General features: G+C 47.9%; 4 protein-coding genes across 4 annotated transcripts; 2 read left to right on the top strand and 2 right to left on the bottom strand.

Annotated features, from left to right (window-relative positions):
- Positions 1-1,015: 1,015 nt before the first annotated feature.
- N7515_004659 (uncharacterized protein) lies at positions 1,016-1,315 on the top strand (the record flags this gene model as incomplete). Its single annotated transcript, XM_056665403.1, has 2 exons — positions 1,016-1,234; positions 1,292-1,315. The coding sequence occupies 2 exons, from the start codon at positions 1,016-1,018 to the stop codon at positions 1,313-1,315; spliced, it is 243 nt and encodes an 80-aa protein (XP_056522353.1).
- A 579-nt stretch (positions 1,316-1,894) lies between these two features.
- Positions 1,895-2,608, bottom strand: N7515_004658 (Hly-III-related protein; the record flags this gene model as incomplete). Its single annotated transcript, XM_056665402.1, has 1 exon — positions 1,895-2,608. The coding sequence occupies one exon, from the start codon at positions 2,606-2,608 to the stop codon at positions 1,895-1,897; it is 714 nt and encodes a 237-aa protein (XP_056522352.1).
- Positions 2,609-13,640: 11,032 nt separating this feature from the next.
- On the top strand, positions 13,641-14,350 carry N7515_004657 (uncharacterized protein; the record flags this gene model as incomplete). The annotated part of the gene is made up of 3 exons (XM_056665401.1): positions 13,641-13,707; positions 13,729-13,967; positions 14,009-14,350. 3 exons carry the CDS (start codon positions 13,641-13,643, stop codon positions 14,348-14,350), a joined length of 648 nt encoding a protein of 215 aa, XP_056522351.1.
- A 1,470-nt stretch (positions 14,351-15,820) lies between these two features.
- Positions 15,821-16,455, bottom strand: N7515_004656 (hotdog fold domain-containing protein; the record flags this gene model as incomplete). Its single annotated transcript, XM_056665400.1, has 2 exons — positions 15,821-16,237; positions 16,291-16,455. The coding sequence occupies 2 exons, from the start codon at positions 16,453-16,455 to the stop codon at positions 15,821-15,823; spliced, it is 582 nt and encodes a 193-aa protein (XP_056522350.1).
- Between the last annotated feature and the right edge of the window lie 878 nt (positions 16,456-17,333).

Raw genomic sequence — 17,333 nt, 5'->3', positions numbered from 1 at the left:
TAATGCTCACCGGTCGAAGTAGACGGTTCATGTTTATAAAGTCAGACTGACAGCCACTATATCAATCAGAATCGAAATACAGACCTTCAATATTTTCCGCTTGGTGCCTAGCTCTCCCCTTCCCCTTTCGATTCGATGCTTTAGTGGGAGTCGGCGATGCGTCACGGTCTGGTTGATGTCTCTTAAAAGGAGACGAAGCATCTTCAATCTCCTTCCGTTTTGCCATTCTCATCTGGCGGATCGACCCTGGCGTAGTCGTACTCGATTGAACTGAAGTAGCCATTTCAGTAGACGTTGACGAACCTGACATTGTTGCCATCCTAGTTTGTTCGTCGACCAAGGCACATGGAAGGTCGAAGCCACTTCGCTGTAGGACACCGGCTAATCTCCCCTGATGGAATATGGATAATAGTATTTTTATAAATCGTCCGCCATGTTGACCACCTCGGAGAGCTAACATCGAGCAAACAAAAGATCTGAAAGGATAGGTCTTTTGCGCAGGCCACGTGCGGGATCTAGGGGTGTTTTCCACCCCAGGCCACCTTAGAGAGAAAGAGACAGATACATCAAGACTACAAATGAGGAAGGATGTCCAAGCACGCCTCGAAACGCAGTTACAATACCAAAATCGTTGGCTTCAAGCAGCAGAGAAACAGGCTTTTGATCTTAGAGAACAGGTCAGCATATTGGAGGTTGAACTGGCACGTCAGAAGCGGAAGCATTGTCAATAGATCAACGTGGACATCACGGAGCGACCTCACCCTCTGCTGCAGTGCCCATGGAGATGGGAGGCCGCAAGTCTTGCTCATAATTGTGGATTGAACAAAATCACTCAACAGTGGATGTCAGTCGCGATCCTCGTTGTCCTAAGTCAATGGAACATGAGCCGTCTTGCGCCTGTCATTTCAATGCCGGATAGCTTGTCTATACCGTATCTCTTAGGGACGTGAGCTGGTCACCGGAATCATTTGACTGCCTGCAAATTCCGCCAGAAAGCAAGACTCTCCTCTTATCAATGGCGAAAACCCGCTTGGGTCTGATACCGACAGTACCCTTTGACGACGTAATTGATGGAAAAGGTCAAGGCCTCAACATCCTTCTGGAGTATGTCGGCAAACTGTTTATGTACTATATCGTGGCTTCCGTCCTAACCCGTGTTAGTGGCCCACCCGGCGTCGGAAAGACGTTCACGGTTGAAGGAACCTCAGAATATTTGAAGCGGCCTCTCTATTCGGTACGAGCCAGTTGTGGCGCTGATTGTGGCCTCACTGACATTCCCAGATATCTAAAGATGCGTATGGCGCCGTTTACTTGAATTGCTTCTTCAGCCATTTTAGATGTGCCAAGTGACTGGCTCTCTATCACGTCGCGGATGAGATGCAGCTTGGATAGTGGAAGTCTCGGAGCCATTTTGTGAAGTCGATTATGACGTTATAGAGAGATAGTCGGGTGAAGATGCCTCCTGCTTGAGGGGGTGGTATGGCAGAGAATTACTATTGTATGGCATTTACGAGTAAGATACACAAGCCAGGGTCCCACCTTCGTCATGTAAAATACAATGTCTATTGTTGGAAATCGCGGATCTATCATTATTCCAAATGTGGACTAGCGTGTTTCAGATTAGGCTTCGCGAATCAAGTCGCAAGAGTGTCGAGTTAAAACTGATTTCGAATTCTACTGTAGCTCACTATATTGTCACAATTAAATTCAATGGTCAAAGGGTTCTAGGAACGGCTCAGTAACAAGGCAAAATTTGACATGAAATCATATTTGTCGGGATACAAACCTGGTGCAATCAGGAACCAAGCCGCATCATCCGAATTGGTCCTTTCATACATAACTCAGAAACTCCACAAATATACCATCTCTCGTTCTTCAATGCACATACCAAAAATCAAGTGGCAGAGCCTAGTGCCGTCTCCAATACGACTCTAGAGTAACCAACAACACTGTATGCCAAAATCAAGTGCATCAAATAGAGGCTAGACCGCCAACTACTGAATACCCCAATAGTCTCAAGTGGTTGGATTCTGTAGATTGCAGCACCGATCGTAGTATAAATTGCGAAATGGCCAAGTTGGGTCGCCAGCGGCGGGGGATTTGGCAGCGTCCCGGTCAGGGCGTGGATCGTTGGAACCAGGGAAAGCAGACCCAGTGAGACACAATGGTAAGGAAACCTCATTCGCGCCGTAGAGATAGTGGGATCGCAAACTAGGAAGTCTACCAGATTTCCAACGGCGACTAGGGTAAATGCGAACACATAGCCAAGCTGGATGGAAGGCTGTGTGGTGAATTGCAATACCACAGCTGGAACCGTTGACGCCCAGATAAGGATCAAAGCCCCAGCGAACTCGAGCTTTTGCCAGTGGGCTGCACCGGCTCCCTGGAACGCAGATATCGTTCGGTAAATTAGGCTTGACAAGTACCATAATAGACCACCGCCGCTAAAAGAGATCACAGAGAGTGAATTGATGATCGCATCTGGAGATGACGGGAAATGGAATAGAAGATATTGGAGGACAAAGAGAGCAAAGTAAGTCAATCCGAAAATGTCGATGATGGTGATGACTGCAGAGTCGCGTAGATTGTGAAGCTCGGAGTTGGGCATGGTAACCGCGTTGCCTGGTTAGAATTTTTGATAGCAGGTGCAGGTCGGCCAGGTTTTATAACCTCGGTCGGTGGTAAGATACAAGAGCGGATGTGATCTGTCACTATCTTTTAGACAGCGACCGCATCATTCCTCCGCCCTCACGTATAGAATTGAGTAATTCATTTGAACGCGATTTGAAAGCAGTTGCTTTATTACAGTTTGTTTGCCGAATTAGACGATACACATGCCCTTAGAAAGTGTGACGTGCATAAGTCAAGGATTAGACCTCAACGCTCCCTTATCATACGTAGAATCCTAAATCGGGACTCATGTCATTTAATCCAGCTCCAGTTATGTACCAGCCATGGCAGACTTCAGTCATTTGCTTGTTTACTTAGTACGACACGGAAAGTACTGCAAATGTGGACCACGGAGAGATACATGTAAACAGATGTTATTTACAGAGACCAACAACACTCCTCCACCCCGGGAACATCCCAATCCCCATACTATGAGAGGTAGATGGTGAATTTCAGATACCATTGGTAATGCATCTTGGGCAAAACAGCCATGGGTCTGTACAGCACCAGAGGGCCCTTAATGTCATATTGGCTAGTTGCGTTTAATGAGGATTTGAGCTCAGCGAAAAATTCTTCAATCGGATTCAAGACCGGCAAGTAGGGCGGTAGATAGACCAATCTTACTCCTGCGTTCACACACATGTGCAAAACCCATCCCGTCCGCTTCTCATGAGAGAGAGAGCGCACATTCGTTCGGAGCATCTACTCTCAGTGGCAGCAAGAATGGAAATCGTCCACTAAGGGTGGTCCCTTACGAAAGGTCGACAACGCACTACCGGCTAGTTACAGTACACGAGGAGGTTATACGGGAACCTGCCGAGGAAACCGCGCATACCTCCTGATGCAGCTGCGCACTGGCCACAACTGGCTATCCAGCTACCGCAGAAGGTTGGCCACAGTGACGATGACCTGTGCGTATGCGGCGCGCAAGGAACAGCCACCCACGTGTTGGTGGACTGCCCGAGGTTGAGGGAACTTCGAAGGAAGTTATGGAGAGAAGTTGGAGATGCATTCAATAGAGTACCGAGTCTGCTGGGAGGCTCAAGTCAAGGTGAGGGAGGTAAACCAGACACCGTTTCGCGAGCCAGGACGGTCAATGCCGTGCTGGACTTCGCCGAGGCGTCACAAAGGTTTTGTGGTCGCGCGCTACGAGGGAAGCCTAACAGTGGGAACGGTAATTAGGCCGCGATAGGCCTTGACGAGGTTCTAAGTACGTTTTAGGAAGTGGAACACTCTACATGTTAGGTACGTACACGGAGATATATAGTTGTTGTATCCTGCATATCGTTCGCGAGGGGTCAGGGTAAATGAGATCACACACACACACACATACTGTAACATCAAGGAAGTCCGGCATAATTTCAGGACTCAATGAGACGAAGTCAAAGCAGTTATTTCCATAGAGTAGTGACATGGCCTCAGAAAGGATTGTCGTGTTCGTGGAGAGGAGATTTGACGCAAGCTCATTTCCTCTGCTCCAAGGACTAATAGGATCTCCATATACGAGGAGATACTGATGGAGAATCTACGTAGCGGAGATCCAGAGATGGAGAAACAGTACAGTAAATCTACCTGGCAGCAAAGGAACGGAGAGGGAGAGAGAGCTATCTAGCTACTATCTACTATCTGGATCTGTCCCACGTGGGACTGCCGCCTAAGGCAGAATAAGGCACCCAACAGATACTTGTATAACTAGGTAGTTAACTATCTCATTGCGGATCATGACGTAATATTGGTACCCTCAAGATGAATAGCCAACTGAATTCCCGGCCCTACAGACGATTTTATTCAAGATCAGGAGGTGCTGCCGGGACAGGTGGGTATTTGGAATAACGCACAGACATTGGCGACACAATGGTAGGCTACCAACCGGATCCGTGGTTGTGTTGTCTTGGTCGCAGTGATGAGAAAGTAAGTTTCCTTGTAAGTGGTAAGTTGGATTTTGCGTATCTGGTCTGTAAAAGCTTAATTCTGAACGTCGTGACTGGGCACTGGTTCCAGTCAAAACAGCCGCAGCATTAGTGTTGCTTTCGACGGCTCACGGGTGTTCACAAACAAAAACCGACGAAGTTGTGTGGCAACAAAAGAGATTTCTTATGAAAACATTAGATTAGTTCTGAATCTAGCCGGTTGATTGACTGAAGGTCAATTATACAGCATTGCGCTCTTCTGTAGATTTGTTTGAACCTTTTGCGTATCTTAACCCCATTGGAGCGCCTTCGGTAATCTTTTGCTTGCGCCATCTTTCATCATTACTTTCAGGAGTAAGCATGCCCCCGGAAAGTACAGAGGCAAAATCAGATCTTTCATTGTGCTGCGCATCATCAACGGTGGACTTTGGATTGCGCCTCTTCTCGTCTTCGATCTTTGGACTTTCAGAAGTTAGTGGGCTTTCACAAAGCACAGAGACGCTACCAGATATATCGGAAGGCCCATCGTGAGCCCTCGTCTGGCCGGAGCACTCTGGGGCTTCGGTGGAAAGTTTATTTTGCCACTCTAAGGTAGGCTCTAGATATAGACTGAACAACCGGAGATCCTCGCTCGTTCTTGGACGAACGGTGTTTACCACTGCCTCACGAATGAACGGGCCAGCACACACTGATGCAGTACGGCAACAAGCCGATTTCCTTCTTGATTTCTTTTCCCTTTGTAGCCAATGACCGTAACAGGTAGTATGTGTTGCTTAGCCAGAGAGGACTAGTCAACAGAGTAGATTTAACTATTTCAGTCCAGATTATATCTATCTCAGTGAATTAATTGGCATATATTAAATCTTAAAATTAGAGAAGATAGAAACTGGACATGGAATGCTCGATTTTTGGCATCGAAGCGGCGGGATTTAGCCGTGGGTGTCGATTGCGGGGCTCCTCGGGCATGATATAGTTTTCAGTGACTGCTCTTTTTGAGAAGAAACTCATGGCATGTTGAAGCAAGAAAATTCCTTGATCAACTGATCTTGAATGCTATAGACAGCTACAGCCCGGTACTTCCTACTTCTTGTATCTAGCTTCAAGTATAGATATTATTCACCATTCCCGGAGACGAATGCTTTCAGTACGATGAATCTTGAAACACTGGACAGATCTAAAGCAGCTGATCCGTGACCGTTATCATCACTGAGACCCCGAGGCCTTCTAGTGGATTAGGTTCGGGAGTAAGCTTCCAGAATACGATCCATCTCAGGCGTTGTCGTATATTAAGATTCCCTGTCTAGCATGGCCACCTCGGTACCGTATTTGCCGCAATCAACGAGGACAAAATACAATTTGGATCCCTCAGGCGACGGGTTGACAATCACCGTCTGTAAGGCTAATAGTCTGATGATCCAAGCAATAACAGAGGCCATTCACTAAATCCGCAGTCCTGTAAAGCTGGTTAGTTTCTATGAGCATGCCAAAGTCTACATTTGATCAACGTACTTGATAATGCAGATGGTCGCAGTTGCTAAGGAATCTCTTCCTGAAGAGCTTGCAGTTGCAGTTGCTGCAGTGTGTCGGGGCTTAGTAACAGTCTGGGATTGCGGTGCGACCAAGGACCCAGAGGGGGCAATCTGAGTATTTGCCTCCGAAGTGATTGCCGAAAATTGTGGTCGAAGAGTCAATAGCGACCAAAGAAGTAGTGCCCACTGAAGTGCTAGCACTTGGAGATGCTGCAGTGGCAAATGATGAAGTAATTGCCGAGGATTGTGGTACTGTCGAAGACTCAATGAGGACCGGAGAAGCAGTCACCTCAGGAGGTCTAAAACTCGAAACGACTGCATTAACCGCGGGTGCAGTAATTACCGAGGATTCAGTAGCTGACGCGGACGATAACGTCAACACGACATTCGAAGTAGAACAAGTGCAGCCTGACTCAGCCGAGGATAGCTGTCCAGACTGGGGCTCTTTAGCCAAAGCTACAATCCTGGGCCTTTTTGCAGCGGTGCTTGTATTTGTAACTGAGATCGAAAATTCGCTGCACAAAAACTTCGAGCCATACATGCCTTGCAATAGTCAGTCATTTGTTAGCTATTGGGACTTGCATACCAACAACCCATAACAGCTGTCTCTAAATGACCCGTGCAGTCCTCGGAAAGCAAGAATGATCTTTCGTGACTGCCCAAATAATACTGTGCGGAACTGGTCATGTTTCCAGCTATCTCCCAATTATCAAGTAGACTAAGAGTCTCCTCAGCGAATCGCGATACCTGAAGGTAGGCATTGACCGTGGTGGCTAAGGCCAGAAAAACCAGTAGAGGAGTCATATGGGATAGGTACTGTTGGTACCACCAGCTAGGTCCTGTGTACACAGTTAAGTGGACAGTTGTGCTTAACGCAATGGTCTTGTATTCTGTAATGATTGACTGATCTATGCCTATGTGTCTAAGGGGACCTAGGGGGATATGCCCCTGGATCCCGCACGTGACACACCGGCCCTCGGCGGTCACAACGCCGAGCGGCACATACGACTGCAGGCCGCCAAGTCACAAGCGGATATATCCCGACAGGTACAGTAAGTAAGAAGGCTATGAATGTTCTTGATTAGAAGAGTCGTACTATAACAGAGCCTCCACTAGACCCTTTCTGTGATTTTTCTCTGCCGGATGCCGAAGGGATATTAAAACTACAAATCACTACAAAAAGAAATAACCTCAAGAACCGCTAACCTTACTACCGATGAAATTGTGATGAGTAAACGCATTTAAGACACGGAGACAAAATGCTGGCTCGAAAGGAAATGTATATTGACGGCCCTTGCACACCACATTGCGATATGCGCTTTTAAGGAATAGTTCTGCGGGCTTCTTGTCCCAACAAAACTGTTAGAGACCTGTTTCCATTCTATTGTTCTGTCATCCCGATACGCACTACTTTCAACTTCTCAACAATATAATCAGCTTATGCATGCTACAAGAGACAGCTTCGGAAACGTTATTTGACTTGGCGCCGGCTGGTTTAAGCCTAGCCCGTCTCATTGGAGCAGAGTGCTAAAAATCTGCGACAGGATGGATCGAAATGAATTACACCACTCTGCTGACAGAAATCCTTCCCCGAACTCTTCTGACTACACTCTCCTTTCCCGCTCGTCTCTCACAAGCCCTTTATCTCCTACCTGGTGACATACCACAGGCCCAACGAGCTGGGTTGAGTCTTGAGCTAAAACCATCAAATACTGTATGGAAAGTATCGAAATTGCCCTCGTCCTTCACAAATACTTCGAGAAGGCTGCCCTTTGGATGAGGCAGGTAAGTCCACGATAATGCTGCCCCTCGGACAATAGACACACATATCCACGATCTTCTTCCGTATTTCTCTAGGCCTGGTCAAATTTTCAGTTTGAAGCTTAGTGATAGCGAATCCGCACTTCTCGTAAGATTTTCGCTTCCTCATTATCAAGAAGCGTATCTACAAGTCGTATACAGTGTGTGTGTATGTGTGTTTTATGCCCTGAAACGAAGGAAAGGAGTGGAAGGGGTTACCTACCCCGCGGCTGCGCAACGCCGACGTTGACTCTGCAAAAATCACAGCGAGAAACACACTCATTACTCTCCCGCCAAGTATCTCTCTCATTGGTGCTGGTTGGATCCCAGGTCAAGTTTCTTCCTCCTCGTGCTCGGTTGCCTCTATTTGTCTCTTTGCTTTCTGCTCATCCTGCTTTGCGTGCTTTCCTTCAGCTCCAGTATCGAGCAACGCATAGCTGGACACATTCTTTTCTTGGATGGTCACGGTAACAGGCAAGATGATCAGGTCTGGACGGCGAATTTCTTCGTCTACAGTCAGTCCTTGGGCGGCGGTAGCAAAGACTCGGATCGTGCGCCAGGCTCACTCCTTTTGCTCGCAGGTCGGGAGATACAGAGCGGAAAGATTTAGAAGGGAATGGGGCTCGTCTGAATGAGGCGGTGGGCTCAGTGTAAATAGGTCTGAGGCCGGTTGGCCGGCGGGCAGGGTGCGGGCAGGATCGTACAAGGTGGTCCCTCGAGCCACAGCGGAAGCACTCTACACCTCGTGAGCCAGGGATACATCCATAGCATCAGAGTGTGGTGGCTGGGGCCGCGGTTCTAACTGAGTCTGGGTTATGAGTCCACTGTTTATTGGAGTCATAATAGCTCGGTTGGCGGCAGTTTTCGGGTGCAGAGGGGCGTTCTCGTAGTGTCGGCGCCAATTCTCGAGCTCCTGGAGAAACTCGGGGAACTTGTGATGCTCTCGGCTCGGGGGTTCGTTGTGCATGAGCATACCCCCGAGCTTACGATTGCTTGCCTGTTCGAACAGGGGCGACAGGGAGTCCTCAGACATGTCCCCTTCGAGGGCCAGGCGTTGGAATTCGGCGTAGAAGGGGGCAAACTCCTTGTTCTGCTGTCGAAGGCGGAACAGTTCACTGTGAGCGTTATTAACGCGGTTGAGGTCTCCAAAGGCGCGGTTCAAGATATTCATGATGTCCGTATAGTCATCCAGTTGGCAGATTCTCTCTCTTATGTGGGGCATGATTTGGGCATTTGGGCCACTTTTAAGTGGTTAGTCACATAGCTCATGCGACTCTGGGGGTTGGAAAACGGCCGCTCCTGGCGTCATCATACCAGGGCTTGCGGCTGTCGGGGCAGATGAAGTGGATCCGCCGCGGTTGCTTTCTTGTGGGCGTCATCATAGAGCCTTGCTTCAAGCTTTGAGATGAGGCTGTCCGGGTATTTGCAGACTCTCTGAATTCAGCCAGTTCAATATTGGATTCGGCTAGCTCAGTTTCAGGTGCTTGACTTCTTCAGCAGATCCAGCCAGGGATTTCTGGGTGACTTCAATCTAGTCAAACACTTTGCAGTACATAGTATTCGAACCACTCCGAGTGGTGTTCAGTGAGGTGTATGTCACGGGCTAGTGACATTAAGGGTTGCAACTCAGATGAGAAGAGTCCGCAGGGCGGACCTCAGGGATGTGCTCGGGTAATGATGACATGGCAGGCATACATCAACTCATCACCTTCCACTTGACTTCATCCTTCTGTTTCCCTTCCACCTTTGATAATCTAGTTCAAATGCTATACTCTTGTTGTTTGAAACGTTCTTGGCATCATCGTAACAGCCCCCACGTCGCCGGACCTGGAGCGGTGGCAATGGTTTGGGAAGATTGATCATTTTCAGGGTCGAGATGTCAGCTTCGGGTGTAGGTAGGAGATACGTACTGCCAAGGTGCGGGTTAGGGCAGACAAGCAGATAGACAGTATCCGGTAAATGGGTTCATATTGATCAGAGCTATAGGCAGGGGGTAGCTCGAAGAGCTACAACGGGATCGGGTTCAGAATAACAGAAAACATCGGGAAGGGACACGTGCCAAGATAACACTCTATCAACTACATACATCCAGGCACGGGCTCACACAGTGGCAAAAGAGATCATCTAGCCTAAGGCAGGAAACGGCTGAGCAAAAGTGGAGTAGTGGATCTAGTCAGATCGTGAATATGAATCCACGCAATTCGCAAATTTCCCAATATGGGTTGGAAGTAGCCTGGGGATACGCAAACACCAAGGTATGTATATTCCTTGAATTCACAGTTGTCAGCTGACTCAAGTGGTAGATCGGAGGTTTTCCCAAGCTAAGTGGGACTTTTTTTCCTGCTCTGACAGCTTTCCTACCGCGTTCTGTAATTCGGTAGCAATATGGTGGATGGGCAGAAAATCATTTGATGGATATAGTGATTCATATTGTTGAAGACAGCGCAGGTCGTCAGATGCTTGGGCCACTATGTCTTGCAATTGCTTGAGAAGTCCGTAGCAGGTACGGTAGTATGAATTGTCTGTCTGCTGTCGACCAATCTCACGAACAATTTCGGCGATCTCTTCCATCTTTCCAGTTGGAAGGGATTAATGGGTCTCAGGATGTAGTGAATATTACCATGAAGTGAGTTCTATCTGCTTACTATAACGGTTTCATAACGGAGAATCGGTTGGAGACCAGCGATATAGAACGAAGCGCCGTCAACTTGCTCTTGCAACATGATTGACCCCTCGTATTTTGCAGTCTGGTTAACGAGTATGGCCGGCTATAACTCATTTGTCTGCGACCAAAACCTAGCTGTGTTAGATGAACAGCAAAAAGTGCAATGTTGAGGCATCCATCAGTGGTACAGGCCCATAGGACTAGTTGTGAGAACTAAACTCATTGTTCAACTACTTTACACGAAAGCGTACATTGTGTTACGCGCCGAAGGCAAGAAAGAAAAATCTTTTTAACCGTGCAGTGTTCGAAAGTACCGAGTCTGGAGGAAGGAAAGAGAGAAGAGCAGCAGGGAAAACAATTGGGAAGACTTTCCCCCATGTCCCTGTCGGCGCTATTATAGAGGCGCATTTGGGGCTGACAGCAAGGCGCAGCACGCGATCTCATTTTCATCCGTCGGCGCAAATTCACAACCTTGAATGTTTTTACAAGCTCTGCGAAGCAGCAAAGCTCGCTCTCATTTCCACTCTCGATATCAACCTTTCACTCATCGACATCACGGCTGAACGTCGCAGGGGTAGCCCAAGCAGTGGGGGAAAGCCAGGACGCCCCAGGCGTGTTGCGCAGTGAAGGCAGAGAGCGAGGACTCAGTGGTGGACCAACTCGGACGATCTACATGTCGAAAGGTTGGTGCTTCAGAAGGAGGACGAGATACCCAGGGCTAGCAACAATATAGTAGGGCACATACCGCCACATACCTTGGCACTTTCATTTAACAAGTGGAATGAGAACTATATGATTTGTCAGTGTCCGTGCGAATCGAGCTCGGAATGACCGAGAACCATGACAGGACAGAGGTGTGTACCGGGAACACCGTACCTGTAACCTTCTTATGTCGGTTCTCATACTAAGCACTCTTGTTCTGGGCTATGACTGATATCGCTATACAGAAAATAGTAATGTGGATAATGTTGAATCGTTCCCCACAAAAGCTCCATCAAATGAGAAAATCTGCGCCAACCGTACTCCAGCATGTGGGGTTAACATAACATAGCTCATGGCAGCGTGATTCCCTTTTGCCTAAGGCATGACATGATCTCGCTTCAGATGCAGTGATCGGCGCCCATTCTGTGGACCCCATACCATTCTGGCTCACCCCTGTCGCCGAAGATGCAGAGGGGAACGAACTGGAACGAAAGTACTCACCTGAATGAATCCATCTACGAGGGAAAATCTAGCAAAGGCGGTTAGTTTCGTTCTCTGCACACAGTATGAGGACGCGGCAGGGGCCGGGTAGTCGGCACAACGGAGAGATCGATCGGCCACGAACTTCTATTCCCCTTGTCCTGTTTCCCCACTTCCTTACTACTTCACGAACATACAAACGCCCACTCTCCGACCTCAACCCCTGAAATACGGGGCGTGTCCTCATGACTAGGTCCAAGTTGTTGACCATAACAGGAAAGATGTGCATACTAGCTGAACTGAGAAACTGAGATCGGCACTGGACGAGGCAAACCTATCCCGCGCGGGCTCAACCGTTCTCTGGACCCACAGGAAGAGAGTCCAACGTATCTAGCCGAGGCCGTTCAAGATCTCCGGATCCTGAGTCATGCTGTCTCATATGCGGGTCGAGCAAAGAATATCGACATACAGCCGACAATATCATGTTCCTAGACATTACAGTTGCTCCGCGTTAGCTTAATGATTTGCAACCCGTGTACTACGTTCATTCGTTGACGGAGATTAATGCGTTTGCTAACTGCCATTTCAGATACTAGGCGAGCCTGTGGGGGCAAATTGCCGCATCGCATCCGTGCACGGAACGCAGGATGAGACGCGGATGGTGGCACAATGGTGAGATCGACCAAGCACGGGCTTCTTTGACATGGAACATCAGTTGGGCTTAAATTTTTATTTTCTTGTCTACCCCGTTGATGGCCCCTGGAAACTTTGGTCATATGATAGAAGCTGTCGACACCATGAGTAAGAGTTTGGGTAAGAGTCTGAGCTCTATGTTCCGTCGGTAAATTTACACGGGCTCTCTATTACTACCTCGAAAATGTACAACGAAGATAGTAAACGCCCTGTATCTGTATCTCTGTCCCTGAGAAAATAGGGGGCTTCGGGTATCTCCAGCCTCGATAAACTAAGGGGCTGGGCGTTTCATTGAACCAATGAGGGGCAAGATCAATTGTCGTCTAAACTATATTTGAAGGAGAACCGAGTACAGCAAATACTACGATGATCACCATCCAGTCACACACGCCACGGATTTAACGGTCATCGCGGAAATAGAGTTCGGTTCCCCGGAAGCCAACTGTCCCCACAGCTTTGCTATCCTTTTGACCATTCTGGCCTAGGCAAAAGATACGGCGAAATAAATAAAAGAGACCTTTCACATGGCCCACATTAAATTCCCCTCGCCAAAATTGAGGTCGTATTAATCAAATAACCATCCAATATATCCGGGCATATCAAATCAGCAGATTCCGCTTCAGGTTAATTCCTGGCAAGGAGCATCCACCCTAAGAGTGAATCAATGGCACACTTGTTCAAAGTAGGAATGGTGAGTTTAAGTATACATCAGGTTAAATTGATGCCGTCCGTCGTTTATCATCCTACGTCTTCCGGCATTTGCCCTCATTGCTTGATTTCCTTGCTTACCTTGACGCTTGTTAATTTCTGGGCTTTCTGACCACGGATTGGTGGAAAATAGGAGGTTTGGTGAGGAGAAGAAAATTGAGGTGCGTGTCGATGACCGGGTTGCCGGAATAACCAGGATCCACATTACCGGGTGCTTATCTATTATCCAATTAACGACCCCTAACTACTGTAGTAATTCTGACTGATAAACAGGAGTGGTCATCACTTTCATGCCGGATCATTCGAAGAAAAGAAACAGTAAACCCTTTGCGAGTACCTATAATAAACGTCAACACCGATTCAAGGAAATTCGGATTACCATATCAGATATGTATATAGGACGAACTACAGTACTAGACCTGCCGCCAAAATTATTCCAATGATACTCTCAAGCAACGAGAAACGTGCGCTGCTAAGGCAGAAATGCCGGGAAGCGCTGGCAGCTCATATTCGTATGTCACCTCAAAATCAAACGCACACATCCCCGGTGGTAGCTAATAATGATATTCAGACGAGCGATTAGGCCTTACTGTCGCACCGGGTCGGGTCCGATTACAGCCCTCCGCAGGAGACGGCTATGCATGGTCGGTGTCAAAGTCTCAAGAATACTTATTGAAATCGAATTTGAGCAATGGAACGGTTGGCTTGTACCAGGCGATACTTGATGCACTTGGGCACTCGATCGAAGCTGTTAGTCCGCCGACGCTGCGGGAATCGAATGCTGGCTCCGATAAGAAGATGAGCGATGAGGTGAGCCACCAATGTTTGCCGAGGTTCCCAAATACTAAAAGCCAAAGGAGCCGAGCTCGTCGAATCCTTCTAAGCTACCCGGAACAGCTTTTGAGGGCGACTCTTTCACGGCCACTATTCAACGACTCGAAGGCGCAAAACAGGAACTTACTGCCGAGCTTGAACGTGCCCAGTTACATTCAGAGAAATTGTTTGACGAAAAAGAGGAGTGGGAGGCAAAGTATTGCAGGATTCACGAGGAACTCGGCAAGACCAAATCCCTGGTGAAACAGTTGGAAGAAGATCTGAGTCGCGCGCACATGGGGATTGCGAAAGCTATGGAGATGTTAAAGGGCCACCGACTTCCAGAAAAGACACAACCATGCGAGGCAAAGGATATTTAAATTTTAATACTTCTTTTTCATCAGGTTGCTTAGAGAGCTGTTGCCTCTTACCTTGCAGTCGGTATTCCAGGTCCATCCTCCTGTGCCCTAGTTTGCAATTGTGTTGGTGAGCTACAGTCCTTAATGGATTCAATGTAATCCTTAAATTTGCTCCTCCCGCTCTGTCTGATGGCTCACTCCGAGTGATCACACAACCCTAGAGGTCGCGCAGAGAACTTATAAATTCAATGTCGGGATACTTAAAGGTTATGTGGAGCGATGGTGTGGCGAGTGCCGAAGACATTCATATCTTTAGATCCTGTCGAGAATAGTGGGTCATCCACTATGTCTACTATGTCTACTCTGTCTATTATGTCTACTATGTCTACTATGTATACAAGTTCGTAAGTCCGCCCGAAGGGCGGTCCCAAGAAGGATGCCCGTGCCAGGTAACCCATAAAGGATTCCTGTAACTACGTGACCCTGACGAAAAAAAAAGCATGATTATACAGTCCCTCCGCAAGTTTCCGTGGATGCGGCCCCACACCTGCATTTTGAGGACGCGTGCCCACCAACTCACCTTCTTCAAACACCATGGTTCCCGAAACGCTCTTACGTCCTGTTAGTTTAAATAGGGTAAAAGGAAGTGAGTTACCTCCATACTTACGTGGTAAAACCATTGGCCAGGCTGAAATTAGGACCCCCACAGCCACTATTGCGCGACACTATGGTTCAACCCCTTCAACCATCAAATATACCCTTGCACAAGAACGCGCCCGAGCAGATAGGAAGAGCCGCCCTCAAACCCCTCTTCTCTCTGAGGCTGACAAACGCTTGATCCTCCCTTTAATTACGCGCGATCCCTCTATCGTGTACCGAGACATTCGCGAACAAAGCGGTTTAAGCGCTTTGGACGACACCCTCCTTCGTCTAGTGGAATTCTCGGGCTATGGCCATTGGAAGGCTAGAAAAAAACCCTTCCTAACTCTGGAAGTGGCCGCACTACGCCTAAAACAGTCTTTGGCCCACCAGAACTGGACGTGGAATGACTGGGAGCATGTTGTGTGTTCCGTCGAGATCGGGAAAGGGAAGCGCCACCGTTGGGTCTTCCACTTGAACCACGTCGATTCCTGTAGATCCCGCAGTTCCCATGAGCCCCACAAATCCCATAGATCCCACGATGCCATTAAGCCATACATGAGAATTAACAGAAAACTAACTAAATATATTAGCATAGTTCATACCGGTCTGCCTTCAGAGGACCAATACCGTGTGTTTACTGGAGTACCGAACGATTCGTTGAACTGTACAGTACAGTACAACCCAATCGATGTGATCACCATGCGTGTGGCCTTGTACAGTATTGTATGTGACTACTGTCAATCACAAACGAATGAAAATACTGTATATCTAAGCTTTGTCCAGAGAAGAAGTCACTTTGTCCAGCCACAACTCGTGCTGCGGGAAGGGTCCGCACGTTCCACTCTATATTCAGGGTTTTGGCCTGATGAAGAGCGCGTCTGTTCGAATAGCGTCGACCCATTCATGAGGTGCCTCCGCGGGGATTTGTATTGACCCTTTGAGGAAAATCTTGCCGCCGTCAATTTTGTCCGGCCATGCACGGAGAAGAATTGGTGCTGACGGTGGAACAGACTGAATAAACGATGTATTCAGGTAGGCAGTGAAGGCTGGTTCGTCACATTTGCAACAATTTGCGAGAATACGGTCCATCAGGAAGGCAATGTATCCACCAAACAATTTGCCATCGTAGTAGCACATTTGCTGGGAAGGAGTCAGGCGCAGCAGTGATTCTGCCTCCCACCCCAGATAATGAGGCTTGAAAATAGGACGGTATCCTCGGAATAGGGAACGCATCAGTTGATCAGAATGATCTATGATAGAATGCTGCTGCGGGCACAACAATTAGCATGTTACTACACAAATGTCCTAATATCACTTACAACCTGGGATCCACTGCACCAACCGAGGGGTGGAATCTGAAGGAGTTGGGCTAGCGATCGATGTCCGCGAAACAATCGCGAGAGGAGTGCAACGCAAGAAGACTGGTACATGTCCGCCGGAATATTCTCGAAGAATGCAAGATAATGATGGAAGTTCCCAAGCATCGAATAAAGGAACATGTATAAATTGGCTGTACCCTGATTTAAAGATCCCTGGGTAGGGCTTTTACCATTTCAGCTCAAAGTTGAGCGACCTACGATCGACCAATTGAACGATAGTGGCAATTGGGTAGGGCGGATTGCGAGATACAGCATAGTATGAAGGATCCGCCCAGTGCAGATTGAACGATCGTCCGTACAAGTATCTGCTGGTTATTTGACTGCGCTATATTTTGAAAAATAATTTAACCGGAGACTAATCTCATGACCGGATACGCCGTTCGGCATGGCCTACGTAGGCGGACTACACACTGTCGGTGAACTTTGCATCAGTAGATGTTCATTTCGCGTATTGCACTTTTGTTCAACTTTGCCGCTGAACGGGCCTGGCTAGATTTTCCGATCAATCAAACATTCATAATCTTGATATTAAGATAGCTGCTTCAGATGCAGGAAAGGAAGTGCCAAGGCTTCAAGGGGAAATAACCATCTGTCATACACTACATACGCCTTGCTCGTGTAGATGTAAGAGTGGTTAAGTGGAATGGGGGCTTTGGCCGTGTACCAGGGGATGCCCCAGGGAGGGATGAGGGCACACAATGATTCTATGAGAAATACTTTCAGGACACGGAGCTGATTGTTGATCGGGTTCTTCCAGAGAATTCCCAATGGGTAAATGAATGGATACAAGGATTTTTCAATCGCAACTGCAGAGCGATCAAGGTGAGTTCTCTGCTAGTGAAATTCATCTGAGAAGTCACGATCTGACCAATCCCCGGATTTTGCAATTCAGCATCTACTGCCCGCGTACTCATCGGCAGAGCTGACAAACCCAATTGAGAGAGTTGTCAAATGTGAAGAATTTCGGCGGATGCATCGTTGTA

Source organism: Penicillium bovifimosum (genome assembly GCF_028826915.1).
Source record: "Penicillium bovifimosum strain IBT 22155 chromosome Unknown utg000004l_segment0_segment0, whole genome shotgun sequence".
NCBI lineage: Eukaryota > Fungi > Ascomycota > Eurotiomycetes > Eurotiales > Aspergillaceae > Penicillium > Penicillium bovifimosum.
This window is presented reverse-complemented; position numbering and strand designations above follow the sequence as displayed.